Here is a 14717-nt window from a genome sequence, read left to right as displayed (position 1 = left end):
ACCTACACACTCACCTCTACCTACACACTCACCTCTACCTACGCACTCACCTCTACCTACACACTCATCTCTACCTACACACTCACCTCTACCTACACACTCACCCCTATCTACACACTCACCTCTACCTACACACTCACCCCTACCTACACATCACTCTTCTTCTATATCGCTCCATTTTGGCTCCACTTGTCTGCAATGCAAGGCTGATAAGAAAATAAAAACCTTTCTAATAATTGCTTTGTTTTCAGTTTCATACATGTAATTTATATTTTACATTGTGTTATATAATGCATTTGTTTGATTGCTATATTTAATTACCCGAATTATTTATCATTAAGAATTTTGAGCTGCAGAACGAATTAAATGAAACGCAATGTATTTCATGAAATATTTGTACCAACAAATATTGGTATGGATTAACTTGATGTCAAAGTTTAACTGTTTATGTTAGTCTGTATGTAGCATGTGTTCTAGTGTTAGTCTGTATGTAGCATTTGTTCTAGTGTTAGTCTGTATACATGTAGCATTTGTTCTAGGTCAAATACAATAAGACAGTAAGGCTAGGATCCGTCAATAAAAATGATGCATAGTTAGAGGGGAAGCATCGAATGATTCTCAAATTATTACATCTTCTCGAAATCAGAAGTTTTTCTGGTCGCCCTTAGACAACCCTGATTTTCCTAGGAACTCAGGGAAAGAACAGATTAATCAGAGGAACTCATACAATATAGCCATAAAAAAGAAATAAACCAGGTAGCTATGGTTTTGCCTTAATGAATATCTTGTTAAGAAGGCTGCTAGTTTGGCAATTATACTTAGCATATACACGCATAATGTATTGCGTAGGCTTTATTATGGAGGCATTACAAGACCTTATGAAGGCTGTTGCTACATCAGGACAACCCTATGATCAGGACAACCCTATGAAAGATGTTACTACATCATGACAACTCTATGAAGGCTGTTGATACATTAGGACAACTCTATAAAGACTGTTGATGCATCAGGACAACTCTATGAAGCCTGTTGATGCATCAGGACAACTCTATGAGGACTGTTGATACATTAGGACAACTCTATGAAAGCTGTTACTACATTAGGACAACTCTATGAAGACTGTTGATGCATCAGGACAACTCTATGAAGACTGTTGATGCATCAGGACAACTCTATGAAGACTGTTGATGCATCAGGACAACTCTATGAAGACTGTTGATACATCAGGACAACTCTATGAAGACTGTTGATGCATCAGGACAACTCTATGAAGACTGCTGATACATCAGGACAACTCTATGAGGCTGTTGATACATCAGGACAACTCTATGAAGACTGTTGATGCATCAGGACAACTCTATGAAGGCTGTTGATGCATCAGGACAACTCTATGAGGACTGTTGATACATTAGGACAACTCTATGAAAGCTGTTACTACATTAGGACAACTCTATGAAGACTGTTGATGCATCAGGACAACTCTATGAAGACTGTTGATGCATCGGGACAACTCTATGAAAACTGTTGATGCATCAGGACAACTCTATGAAGACTGTTGATACATCGGGACAACTCTATGATGTTGTTGATACATCAGGACAACTCTATGAAAACTGTTGATGCATCAGGACAACTCTATGAAGACTGTTTATACATTAGGACAACTCTATGAAAGCTGTTACTACATTAGGACAACTCTATGAAGACTGTTGATGCATCAGGACAACTCTATGAAGACTGTTGATGCATCAGGACAACTCTATGAAGACTGTTGATACATCAGGACAACTCTATGAAAGCTGTTACTACATTAGGACAACCCTATGAAGACTTGATGCATGAGGGCAACAAAATTGTTCCACCACCTTGTCGTAATTTTTTTCATTTGACGATGTGGTTGCGTCAAAAAAGTCGATTTAATGAAATTAAGACCAATAAAAGGCTAAAAAATCAGCTACAATTTGATGTCATTTTTTCTTTATAGACTAACCCTGCCCAGAGATATAAGCGTTTGAATGAGGCCATCTTTTAAAAATCTCAGATTCGAGTGGGTGCTTCATTCGTGACGTAAGAGTGATACATGTGAAAAGTGTCCACGAGCGATAAATATAAGATCTCTTCATTAGCCAATCATCAGCACGAAATTCTTATATAGGTCATAATAAATTTTATCACTCGTAAAACCCGTTGTCTGTGATCTCGAAGTTAGGGATTTTGCTCTATTATCAAATCGTATCGATATAAATTTACTAAATTAATTAACATCGTTACTTTAATGAATTACTCGATCGACACGTTTTATTGACGAACAACAAAATTGTATAAATGCTTCCAGTTCCTGCGAAGGTGACTCTGAGTTTTCTAAGCATCAGGTGGTCAACGTTTGTGGCATACAGCTTATAGTTAGAGCTGGCAGGCATCAGCAGCGTTATGCTGCAGAGGAAGATAGGAGAATGGAGGTAAATTTATCTTTTACTTTGAGTGTCCTATTATATCTATAATAGATATACTGTTTTGTTTACATTCAGATTATATTTCCCTGTTTGAGACTATAATATAATTTCCTGTGCGCACGTGCGAGATACGGATGCACAGTGAGTTCTTGATGGCTTCTTTTTAGTCCATAGCATCTAGCAAAACAATGGCTTAGATTGATGAATATACTAAAGGTAATAATTTCAGTACTCATGATTACATTTACTAATTTATAAAATTATAAATTTTTGCTATCGCCAATCATCGTTTTATAATTTTTTATCGTTTCACATAGCTATATAATTTGCTTCAAATTTTCTTTGGTAGTTTTAGCTAGTAAATTGGATTTATAATTGGACTTTAGACGTTCACTTCTCACTTGTAGCAAGTGAGGAAAATCGATTGATCAATGCACATCTTTAACTTCCAGAACCAAAGCTTGGAATCGTTGGCTTGGCGTACTTATGCTTTTGTTAAACATTTATTCATTTTTAAAATTACACTCACAATCTATCTAACTCCCAATTTAAAAGCTTTCAGTAGATACGCGTTAGAACGACATATCTATGAATGACATATACATGTATTTATTGCATTTGTTTTATTGATTACAGGATGTTTATGTGGTCCCACCTGCCGAAGCAGCTTTGTCAGTGTGGAAACTGCCATAAATGGGAAAGAGAGACTTGAATGTGTGCTGCATAAACCATGTTTTGTTTGAGTTTGCTGCAGTAGATGAATTTGTCTTATTGTATGAGCTGAAACTATGTGAGTGGCCACGACTTGGATAGATATTTTCAATAAAAGCTTTATGCCGAGTTGAAAATTTTTTGCTTGCAAAAATTATATAATAAAATAATATTGTTGAAGATAATGCAAAACATGATTTGCAGAACATTGAATACATCATAGCCCGTTGACACCTGTGCTGAAATTTTGTCTAATAGATGGATTTATGAAGTGTAATCAGAGCTGTATTGACAGGTACTTTTGCATAGCTAGACCATTTGTTTAGTACTTGAATCAACTAATCAAACGTGACCAGTGAATTCTAATTCACTGGTCTTTAATAGATGACTGATGATAACGTTGACTATACAATGTACATAACCTTTTAGGAATGCATTTGGTTTCGCCACATATTCTTTTCAAAGACGCTGCTTGTAACTAGTTTCCGGTGTGGGTAGCGACAGAACTGTGCTGATACAAAGACATTATTCTACTTAGTTTGCTTGACATAATTACCGTAGACCGGTAGAATTGGTAGTCGGTACTCAGATGTTTACACAGCATTTAGAAGAAGCTAATATAGCAAGTTTTTAATTTCCCTTATTTGAGGTGTTTGAAACATTCATAATAATGTATCAGTAGCTGGGTTTAAAATTTTATTTTAGCCAACATGAGCAAATACAAAATAAAATATATGCCAATAGAGCCGCGTAGAACTAGACTTTTATCGCAATAGCCGATGTGAATACCAGAGATAGAGACAGATTGTATCACTCCTTACATCATTTTGGGCAAGTCTGGGCATGTTTTTTTGGCCTGAGCGCTTTTACCGCGATCAATTTTCTTCAATTTTAATCTTCAAATATCTTGACAATGAGATCGCCTAACGCAACGAACAACATATCAACTTATAGACAAAAAAATGCTTTCTTTTGAAATCAACTAAAATTTGACGCAATCACATTTTCTAATGCTCAAATTGATCTATTGAGGACTGTGACAGTCATTTCTGTTCCATGCTCACTACATGCAATTGTACCTAAATGTTTGTTTGTCTTTTTTATCACAGCTTTTTATTGGTTTGTTATGCTTAATCATAGATATAGTAAACCCTAGATTGGCGAATAGCTATCAATACAATGGAGCAAAAGTGAGGCCTATAATTGGCTGTTGTTTTCACGACGTTACGTCGTAGTGATGTGCATCACAGCATCAAAGCCTTCATTTGAGCAATAAGTTTAGTAGTGGAAGCACGCTTGGCATGCTAGTTTTTAAGTCATAAACATAACAATAAGACCAAATTCTTAGTGAAATGTCATCAGAAGAGACCACAACACCCCAGGTATATCCAGAATTGCCCATAACAAAACAGAACTTCAACTCAAAACGAGAAGTTCTCAACAATATCATAAGCTATCTATGCCGATTAAAGACACCAAGCTGAAAGCTGCTAGTGAAAAATAATAGGAAAATCATCATCATTTCGTCATTGGTTTTGAGTCAGCAGCCAAATCTGTACATGACATTGCTCAATATCTTTTCAGCAACTACCCTTACATCAACTACTTCCTAACCTTTAAGATCAACCAGGATCACATTGAGATTCTGTTTTCCACAATACGATCTAAGGGTGGCTATAACAATAACCCGGATGTGCAGTGCTTTAGATCTGCACTTCGAGCACTGTTCATAAAAGCAGATATCACACCAAATCCCAATGTTAACTGTATTGATCTGGATGTGAGCAGGGCTGAAAAAACTGGCCAACTCCTGCTACATTCTCTGGCTAGAAAGAAAAAGAAAGAAGAGACGAAAGCTGAGGAAGGTGAAGATGAGGAGTTCGGTGATGAGGATTTTTTCTAACTCAAATGTGATGAGCGTATCAAGTTCTTGACCGATGTCGAAGTAGTGGGAAGTAGAAATAGTGATGACATAACCCTAATCTCAGTTAAAAACAGAGGAGGATTGGTGACCAGATTGATAGGCCGAATATGAATTGCTGCAGAAAAGTGCCTACGTTCACACATGGAGAGCTGTGGTATCACACAGAGAGCTTTTAAACAAGTAACATCACAGACAGTAACATATATGTTTTATTACATAACCTCCATCAAGGTTTTACATGTACAGTGCATGCCAGCAATCTACTCAAAACTATAGTAAATCGCTATACTAAAATCAGAAAACACTATGCCGCTTCAAAGCAGGAATCTAGCTCAACCAACCTTAGACAAAAACTATCTCGTCTAGTTATTTTAAGTCATGTCTAATGGGTGTTTAATACAGGGGTCCAGCGTAACTGCTTCTAAACCTCATTTGATTCATTAGTTTGTTATTAGTTTAATTTCTATTTGGTCACTCTTTGTATTATCAATGATATAGAAGCTTCTAAATCATTGGTATTATTCATTACCATGTGTGTAAGATTCTTGCCTTTCTCATCCAAAGTCATTACAGTCATACTTCGACTTACGAGCTTAATGCGTTCAGAGACTGAGCTCGTATGTCAATTTACTCGCATATTGGTGCAATTTATTTATATATAGAACAATTAAATATATATTGATAGGTTTTCATACTTTGAAAATGCAAATAAAACACTCAAAACAATATATTGTAACAGAAAGAACATGTTGGTTATTGTCCTAACTTACCACATGCTTTCAAAAAGCAACAAATAAAAATAATGCAAGGAAATGTGATTAATTAAAATTTAAAATTAAACACATACAATAGCAGCTAACGCTAGCATTTGCCAGAGAGGGAGAGATAAGTTATCCTTCGTTACAACATTTGACTTTGATAAATTTAAATTTTATCCAAGTCTTAAAAGACAAACTTAAAAGCAAACCTAAAAGCAAACTTTAATCTTTAACTTAACGCAATTAAAGTTTCTTCCGCGTTCATTGTTTTAAGTTTCTCGCTGGTTAGCTAATTTTTCATTTGTTTCGCTCTCATGACCAGCCAGCCGTTTTAAGAGAAACCTATCTAAGGACGTTTGCCTTTGTAGCCCTTTCAACATGTTGCGATCAGGACGAACACAGGTGTTGTCACCAAGGGTTAATGCACGACCGCTAGCCAACTTGTCCGAATGTCTATTTTTTATAGTCTTGATAGATAGCACCGGCCATTTTACGTAGCATCGTTTCAGTTACGCAGTCACCGGCCAATTGTTTGTCTTTTATCTAAAACCTGAGCAGTCTCTCCATCAGTGGTCGTGAAGATCGCTGCATCGTTTAGAAACTATGGTTAGTCCTTTTGCAGACTAAATGCCTTGAATATAATCCTTGTGTTTGATAATTGTGGATGTATTTCTGTCATATTGTTGAGCAAGCTCAATCACGCATACATCTTTTGCATATTTTTCAATAATTTCCCATTTAATATCAATTGTTATCATTCGCTTTTTCTTTGCACTATCTATCCTTTTACTGGCAAACTTTCGGTCTACGCACGGTACTTTTAATTCACATAATTCTGCACTGAAAATCGCGCACAAAAAACATGGTACAAAAGTATAATCTGAGCAGTTAAAAAATACAGAGTGATGCTGTTCTCATAAAACACCTCCGACATACTTGGCAACTGTCTCATGTGCTCGTATCTCAAACATGGCTCGTATTTTAGTGCTAAAACTTGCTTAAAAGCTGGCTCGTACCTCAAGTTTCTCGTATGTTAGGGCACTCGTAAGTTGAAGTATTACTGCATATAAGTTTTACATATTTTCAATAAAATATGCAGTCTCAGACGCACAAACTATGGAAAAATTGAGCAGTTTTAGTGCTAAGTCAATAGGAGTTAATAGATCAGCTGATTCGCTTTGCACATCACCATGACGTTGCGTCATGCTAATTATAGGCCTCACTTGTTTTGATTATTCGCATATCTAGGGTTTACTATATCTATGTGCTTAATCATGGCACGCGTAAAAACCGTTTGACTATGCCAATAATTGGAGTTGTCTGTTTACATTATAATCAACATATATGGTAAAAATACTCATTGTATGTCAACTTCACATCTGAAAAAGTCATGCTTCATTATTTTGTCAACAGCCAGATGTCTTATCTTGTTATGAGAAGCACATATGGCTCACATCAAGATAAACAGCTAGTTCGCCAGCAGAGCTAGTCAGCAGAGCTAGTCAGCAGAGCTAGTCAGCAGAGCTAGTCAGCAGAGCTAGTCAGCAGAGCTAGTCAGCAGAGCTAGTCAGCAGAGCTAGTCAGCAGAGCTAGTCAGCAGAGCTAGTCAGCAGAGCTAGTCAGCAGAGCTAGTCAGCAGGGCTAGTCAGCAGGGCTAGTCAACAGAGCTAGCCAACATAGCTATAGTTTGCAGAGCTATAGTCAACAGAACCCGTCAACAGAGCTATAGTCGACAGAACTAGTTGCCAGCGCTAGTCGACAGAACTAGTTGCCAAAGCTATTATAATAGTCGACTGAGCGATAAATGCCATAGCTATAGTCGACAGAGCTATAGTTTGCAGAGCTATAATCAACATAACTCGTCAACAGAGCTATAGTCAACAGAACTAGTTGCCAGAGCTATAGTCGACGGAGCTCTCGTTGACAGAGCCATAGTCGACAGTGATAACATATTAGTTGCTGTTAGTTTAAATTATGTTTATGATGCTTTTGGGCCCTTTTGTGATTACATTTATTGATGTAAAAATGGGTATAACCAGTATGTACATTGGTCTTGTAGTCTATGGTCTAGAGGTCGCTACTAAAGCAACATAGAAGTACATTATTTGGGTAGATTATTTGGGAGTATGTAGATTATTTGAAATGCTCCATTTGTAGGTGTGTCTCATGAAGCCCGTGACAAGCCGGCCAGCCAATTCGGAGAGGTACATTGTATGCAAGGGCTACAGGTCAGCTCCTGGAGATATTCTCAGGCTTTACCTCAGCTGCATCAATGAAGAGTTCGACAGATTAGGCTTTAGCAGCGCTCAGCAGAAGTTGTGTGTTCAACACATTGTCCCCTTGAGCATGCTCAAAGGTCTGTCCTGTGTACTGGGCTGTTTTTAATAGGGTGGCTAGCCAAGTTATGACTATTAGTGCATAGAAGTTAGTAGAGAGAGTCGGACAGCTCTCCCTTGAGAGTGTGAAAGTGGTAAAATGTTTCACCCATGATAAAGGCATGGTGAGTTTTTATCATGGATAAAACATCTGTCCGCAGTATGACTACTTGATAGCGTGACATATGATGTCATGCTATCATGTGATAGCTGCCAAAGCTTGGTTAATGATAAAAACATGGAGTTGCTTTATCAATTTTAATGTCTTGAATTTGTCAATATTTGAAAATGTCCTATTTACGTAATTGCTTTGCGACGAGGAAGTTGTTCCTGTCAATCTGAGGATATACAAAGTGTATGCTGTCAATCTGATGATATACAAGTATATACTGTCAGTGGGATGACATACAAAGTGTATACTGTCAGTCTGATGATATACAATGTATATACTATCAATCTGATGATATAAAAAGTGTATACTGTAAGTTTGATAATATACAAGTGAAAATTTTACTGTTTCAGCTGATGAGGATTTTTTTGACTACATATACAAATCAAACAGTGACTTGGGTCACCAACAGTGCCTAAATCTTAAAAAGATTCAAGTCTATGCTAAGAATCCCGATTTAAGAGATGCAAGACAAATGGATATCAGATCTCAGTGTCTCAAACTTTGGCAGGTAGGGCTCAAATTATATATATAAATATAAAGTATAGGGAGATTCAAATTATATATATAAATATAAAGTGTATGCAGACTCAAATTATATATATAGATATAAAGTATAGGGAGACTAAGAATTTCCTTAATTGGTAGAGTATTGTTTTATATATTACACTCTACTCCTCAGGTGCTCATATTTAAATCAGTGACAATATGACTGAGACTAGGCTTAGCTATAAATTCTTACTTTATTTTACAGACACCGTGTGCCGTTTACCTCCCTCATCTTATCAACACTGCTGTTTACCTCCCTTATCTTATCGGCACTGTATCGTCTACCTCCCTCATCTTATCGACACTGTATCGTTTACCTCCCTCATCTTATCAACACTGATGTTTACCTATGTTATCTTATCCACACTTTGCGCTGTTTACCCTCCTTTATCTTATCGGCACACTGTGCTGTTTACCTCCCTTATCTTATCGACACTATGCAGTTTACCCTCCCTTATCTTATCGACACACTGTGCTGTTTACCCTCCCTTATCTTATCAACACTGTGTTGTTCACCCTCCCTTATTCTATCGACACTCTGTGCTGTTTACCCACCCTTATTCTATTGACACTCTGTGCAGTTTACCCTCCCATATCTTATCGACACTGTGCCTGTTTACCTCCCTTATCTTATCGACACTCTGTGCTGTTTACCCTCTATCTTATCAACACTCTGTGCTGTACTCATTGTACTCATTGCACCCATTATTTCTTATTTGTCATTAATGCAAATTTAGGTAATATGATTAACTGTATAATAGGTAGCATGCTGCCTTGTGAAGCAGACCAAATATGCTCTCTGTTGGCAGCGGGGAATATTGCTAATGTGACCCATATGGGATGTTTTAGCCTTCTAAACAGGCTAGTATGTTAGATGTATGTAATTAATATATACATCTAATTACTTGTAGAAATTGCCTGATTATATCTTACCTAAAGGCATGTATGTGAGATGCTGGATGTGGGAGTTGTAAAAATAATTTCTGATTGGCTGTGAGAGTTTATTTAGTAGGATTAGGTGAAACGGACGTGTAAAACTGTTGGTTTTATGAGTATGTTTAGCCAAGTTATAGATCGGAGGTCAGTTCTGGGAGACTTATAGATAGGTCAGCTCTGGGAGACTTATAGATAGGTCAGTTCTGGGAGATTATAGTTAGGTCAGTTCTGGGAGACTTATATATAGGTCAGTTCTGGGAGACTTATAGATAGGCCAGTTGTTGGAAACTTATAGACAGGTCAGTTCTGGGCGATTATAGATAGGTCAGTTCTGGAAGACTTATAGATAGGTCAGTTCTGGGAAATATAGATAGGTCAGTTCTGGGAGACTTATAGATAGGTCAGTTCTGGAAGACTTATAGATAGGCCAGTTGTTGGAGACTTATAGACAGGTCAGTTGTGGGAGACTTCTAGATAGGTCAGTTCTGGGAGACTTACAGATAGGTCAGTTTTGGGAGACTTATAGATAGGTCAGTTCTGGGAGACTTATAGATAGGTCAGTTCTGGGAGACATATAGATTGGTCAGTTTTGGGAGACATAGATAGGTGAGTTCTGGGAGACTTATAGATAGGAGGTCAGTTCTGGGAGACTTATAGACAGGTGATGTTTGTGGTGCGCATCTGGCTTGTTTCAGATTCCAGACACACTGCGGTCTGCACCTGATAAGACAGATCCTGCCACAAAAATCTCACTGCTGCTCAAAGGAGACAGCCTCACTTCTCTTGGATCCACAGCTATATCTGATATCGAAGACCTTCGGAAGAGTATCAAGAGCGTGCATGATTACAAGGTTCTGGTTTGTGGTGAGACTAGAGCCTATATAATTGTTAGATAGTACAGCGGACCCTCTATGTACAGTGGACTCGCGCCATTTGATTTTAATCGGTTTCATTATTGGCATCGTAAGACGAAAACTTCATATAGAGGAGTGTAGAAATCCAGAGTAAATATCTAATGCAAACACCCTCTGGTAAAATCATCAAAAATCTATATACGTACTGTACATGTTGAAAATTAGTAACAAAATTATATGTTAACCTTAGTAACTATAGTTACCTACAGTAACTTTAGTGGAGTTAGTGTATTTAGTGGTTATGATCTGCAATAAAATGTAACATTACAATGTACTATGCGCAGTACTTACCGTAGGGAACTTTTACCTTGGAGACAGATGTATAACATAAATGGAGAAATTAATTTAATGCATTTAGCTTACTAAACACATACTTAAAGCTAAGTTTTAGTATGTATTTTGCTAAACTAAATTTCAACTTTGTCATCGGCTCAAGTTTTATCACCTATTTGTTTCCGGTTTCGTATTCACTATAACTAATAACGAATAACTCTGAGCTGAGGAGAAAGCGAGCACCGTATCTCTTTCATATGTTGTGGTAGGGATTTCGGCAAATAGCATATTGGCATCTTCATTATTCCGACGTATTTAGCAAAATTTGGGTTTCAACAAAAATGTTTGTTGATATCGTATAACGAAAGGAATGTTGAGTATGAGTTGTAGAGTACAGACTTAGGAATAATAACTTGGCAATCTATCTTGAGAGTTGTAGAGTACTGACTTAGGAATAATAACTTAGGAATCTATCTTGGTAGTTGTAGAGTACAGACTTGGGAATAATAACTTGGCAATCTATCTTGAGAGTTGTAGAGTACAGACTTAGGAATAATAACTTGGCAATCTATCTTGAGAGTTGTAGAGTACAGACTTAGGAATAATAACTTAGGAATCTATCTTGGGAGTTGTAGAGTACTGCCTTAGGAATAATAACTTGGCAATCTATCTTGAGAGTTGTAGAGTACAGACTTAGGAATAATAACTTGGCAATCTATCTTGAGAGTTGTAGAGTACAGACTTAGGAATAATAACTTAGGAATCTATCTTGGGAGTTGTAGAGTACAGACTTAGGAATAATAACTTGGCAATCTATCTTGAGAGTTGTAGAGTACAGACTTAGGAATAATAACTTGGCAATCTATCTTGAGAGTTGTAGAGTACAGACTTAGGAATAATAACTTTATGATAGTTAATAACTTTCGTTTATGATAGTCGTTGCGGTGCCAGTTTTTGATTCCAGCACGCGAAAACAAAGAGGTGTCTTCGCGAAAATTTAAAAAGAGAAATGAGAACACTACGTCACAGAGTATTTCCTGATGCAAACGCGGATGGGTTTGTGATGGTGTCAACATCGTTATCAACGATGATCACTGAAGTATTGTGGCATCAACGCCGAAATACGGCGATATTGTGTGAACCAGACCTTAAGAATGTAAAAAGCTCCAATGCAAATTCCACACACTCTAATAGAATATAGTTTCTGTTCCTCAGTTTACTACTTTAGTTTCACACAACTATTGCTCGGCTACCTTTTATTTTTAGGCACCCAGTCACTAGCCACGCCTCCTGCTCTCTACTATTTCCTTTCCATGGGTAGATCTATGGTTTTCAAATGGGACGGTGTTAGTTCTGCCTCATGGAAACGAGTTACAGATGATGATGCTTGTCGGCTACAGTTAGACATTCCTAAAGATACGTTGTTTGCAGGAGAAGTGGTACAGGAGCTAAAAGGGGAAGGCAAGGGCCAGAAGTGAGTTGATGAAAGGTTCTCATTGGTTTTATTAAGCTTTCATCTCTGTAGCTGGATGTATCTTCAGAGTATCGTATTGTGATGTCATCGAAGTCTATCCACAGATGTTGTGACAGTGGTGAAGTCTACACCATAAAAAATTAGGTGTAAGATCCTTGCGTTCAATTTGCAGTTAGACTTCAATGTATGAAGTTAAGTTCTGCTATTTGCTCCATTTGTTGAAACCAACAAATGGAGCAAATATTTTTATAAGGATGCATTGTGCTTTGCCTTATAGTTACATATAGTTACATATAGCATTGCAACAAATGCATCTTATGAAACCTAAAAAGTAGATGTAAAAATTCAAATTACAAGCAATAACTTAATTATTTATGGAGTAAAAAGGTTTATATTGCTGCATTACCTTAGAGACAAATGAGCAGAAGGTAGGTACAGAAATGGCTAGGTTTGATAACGGAGTTAGTCATAGTAACACACATCATAACTTACCTTAACTTACTCTAGTCTTAGTTTAAAGTAACTTACTATATAAAGATGTATATATTTAAGAGTAATAAAGCCCTTACATTTTTTTAAACTTTCTGCTATTATACTTTTATTTGCAAAACTGTAAATTTTCGAGATAATTGAGAGATCGTACGTTAAAAATTTTAATTAGAATTCCGCAACCCGATAGTCTGAGTATCGGATAGTCTGAGTATCGGATAGTCTGAGTATCGGATAAGATAGTCTGAGTATTGGATAAGATAGTCTGAGTATCGGATAGTCTGAGTATCGGATAGTCTGAGTATCGGATAAGATAGTCTGAGTATCGGATAAGATAGTCTGAGTATCGGATAAGATAGTCTGAGTATCGGATAGTCTGAGTATCGGATAGTCTGAGTATCGGATAAGATAGTCTGAGTATCGGATAAGATAGTCTGAGTATCGGATAAGATAGTCTGAGTATCGGATAAGATAGTCTGAGTATCGGATAAGACGGACATTGTCCACGACAAAGATAAATTGTCAGATGTACTGATATCATAAGATTTCTTATATCTCTTTTCATATAAACTAGGCCAATCATCGTTGGCCAATCATCGTTGTGTGACGTGTTGATTAACAATATTTGTTTATTTAGTTATTAAAGTATTCGGTTACCGAGCTGCTTCACCTTGAAATAACTGCCAATGTTTTTGAGCGAAAAGAAAATGCTGTTGTGAGATGATGCAATCAAAACGATTTCGGTGAATGAGCCTAATTCATGTATTCTATGAGAAATAGGGTAGGCCAGCCAGGTTTATAATTGTTCTTACTGTTGTCAAACTTATGCTGAACATAAATTTGACTCCTCTCGCCCATCACGCGTGCACCTCTTTGTATCACATATGCTAGTAATGCTATCCATATATCTGTGATGCATTGTAGGTATGCTATCCATATATCTGTGATGCATTGTGGGTATGCTATCCATATATCTGTGATGCATTGTGGGTATGCTATCCATATATCTGTGATGCATTGTGGGTATGCTATCCATATATCTGTGATGCATTGTGGGTTTAAAAAAGAGCTGTGAAGCTACGAAGGATCACCCCACTACAAAAAATGCGTAATCACCTAGTTTAGCCGCATTAAACAAATATAAAAAGGGCCCATTTTAATTGTGTGCTTATACATATACAATGTGTATATATATATATAAATATATATGCGTATATATATATATATATATATATATATATATATATATATATATATATATATATATATATATGCGTATACATATATTTCTATATGCTTACATATAGGAAGTATTGTGTGAACTCCAGTAAAATTTGGAGACAAGAACAAAAATAAAAGGCTATAAAATCATGTTTTGAAGACATTATACATCTGTCACAGGCTGGTAGCACCTGTAGATAAGTGTCAAGCTCATGCATGTCATCAAGTGCAAGAATAATATATATGTGTATGTTTTTACCAACTGTTGATGTTCTTTTTTCACGGATTACTTATTTTATCGCGCATATCGTATTTGCTGTAGCTAAACATGCTTGTTGGTGAAATTGTGGTCTTCTGAAAATGGGCCTTAAATTTCCTAAACCTAGAGGCCATATCCTAAACCTAGAGACCTAGCATATCCTAAACCTAGAGACCTAGCATATCCTAAACCTAGAGACCTAGCATATCCTA

General features: G+C 36.8%; 1 protein-coding gene across 1 annotated transcript in view; it reads left to right on the top strand.

Annotated features, from left to right (window-relative positions):
- The window catches only part of LOC137404702 (cap-specific mRNA (nucleoside-2'-O-)-methyltransferase 1-like), a 53702-nt gene that overhangs the window by 35843 nt on the left and 3142 nt on the right, over positions 1–14717 (top strand). The window contains exons 9-12 of the mRNA XM_068090934.1: positions 8004–8202; positions 8744–8901; positions 10571–10739; positions 12329–12536. Coding sequence (XP_067947035.1) covers positions 8004–8202; positions 8744–8901; positions 10571–10739; positions 12329–12536 — 734 coding nt within the window. The remainder of the gene's footprint in view (positions 1–8003; positions 8203–8743; positions 8902–10570; positions 10740–12328; positions 12537–14717) is intronic.

The sequence above is a fragment of the Watersipora subatra genome, chromosome 9 (genome assembly GCF_963576615.1).
Source record: "Watersipora subatra chromosome 9, tzWatSuba1.1, whole genome shotgun sequence".
Lineage (NCBI taxonomy): Eukaryota > Metazoa > Bryozoa > Gymnolaemata > Cheilostomatida > Watersiporidae > Watersipora > Watersipora subatra.
The sequence above is the reverse complement of the archived record's forward strand: the minus strand, read 5'-3'. Positions and strand labels throughout refer to the sequence as shown.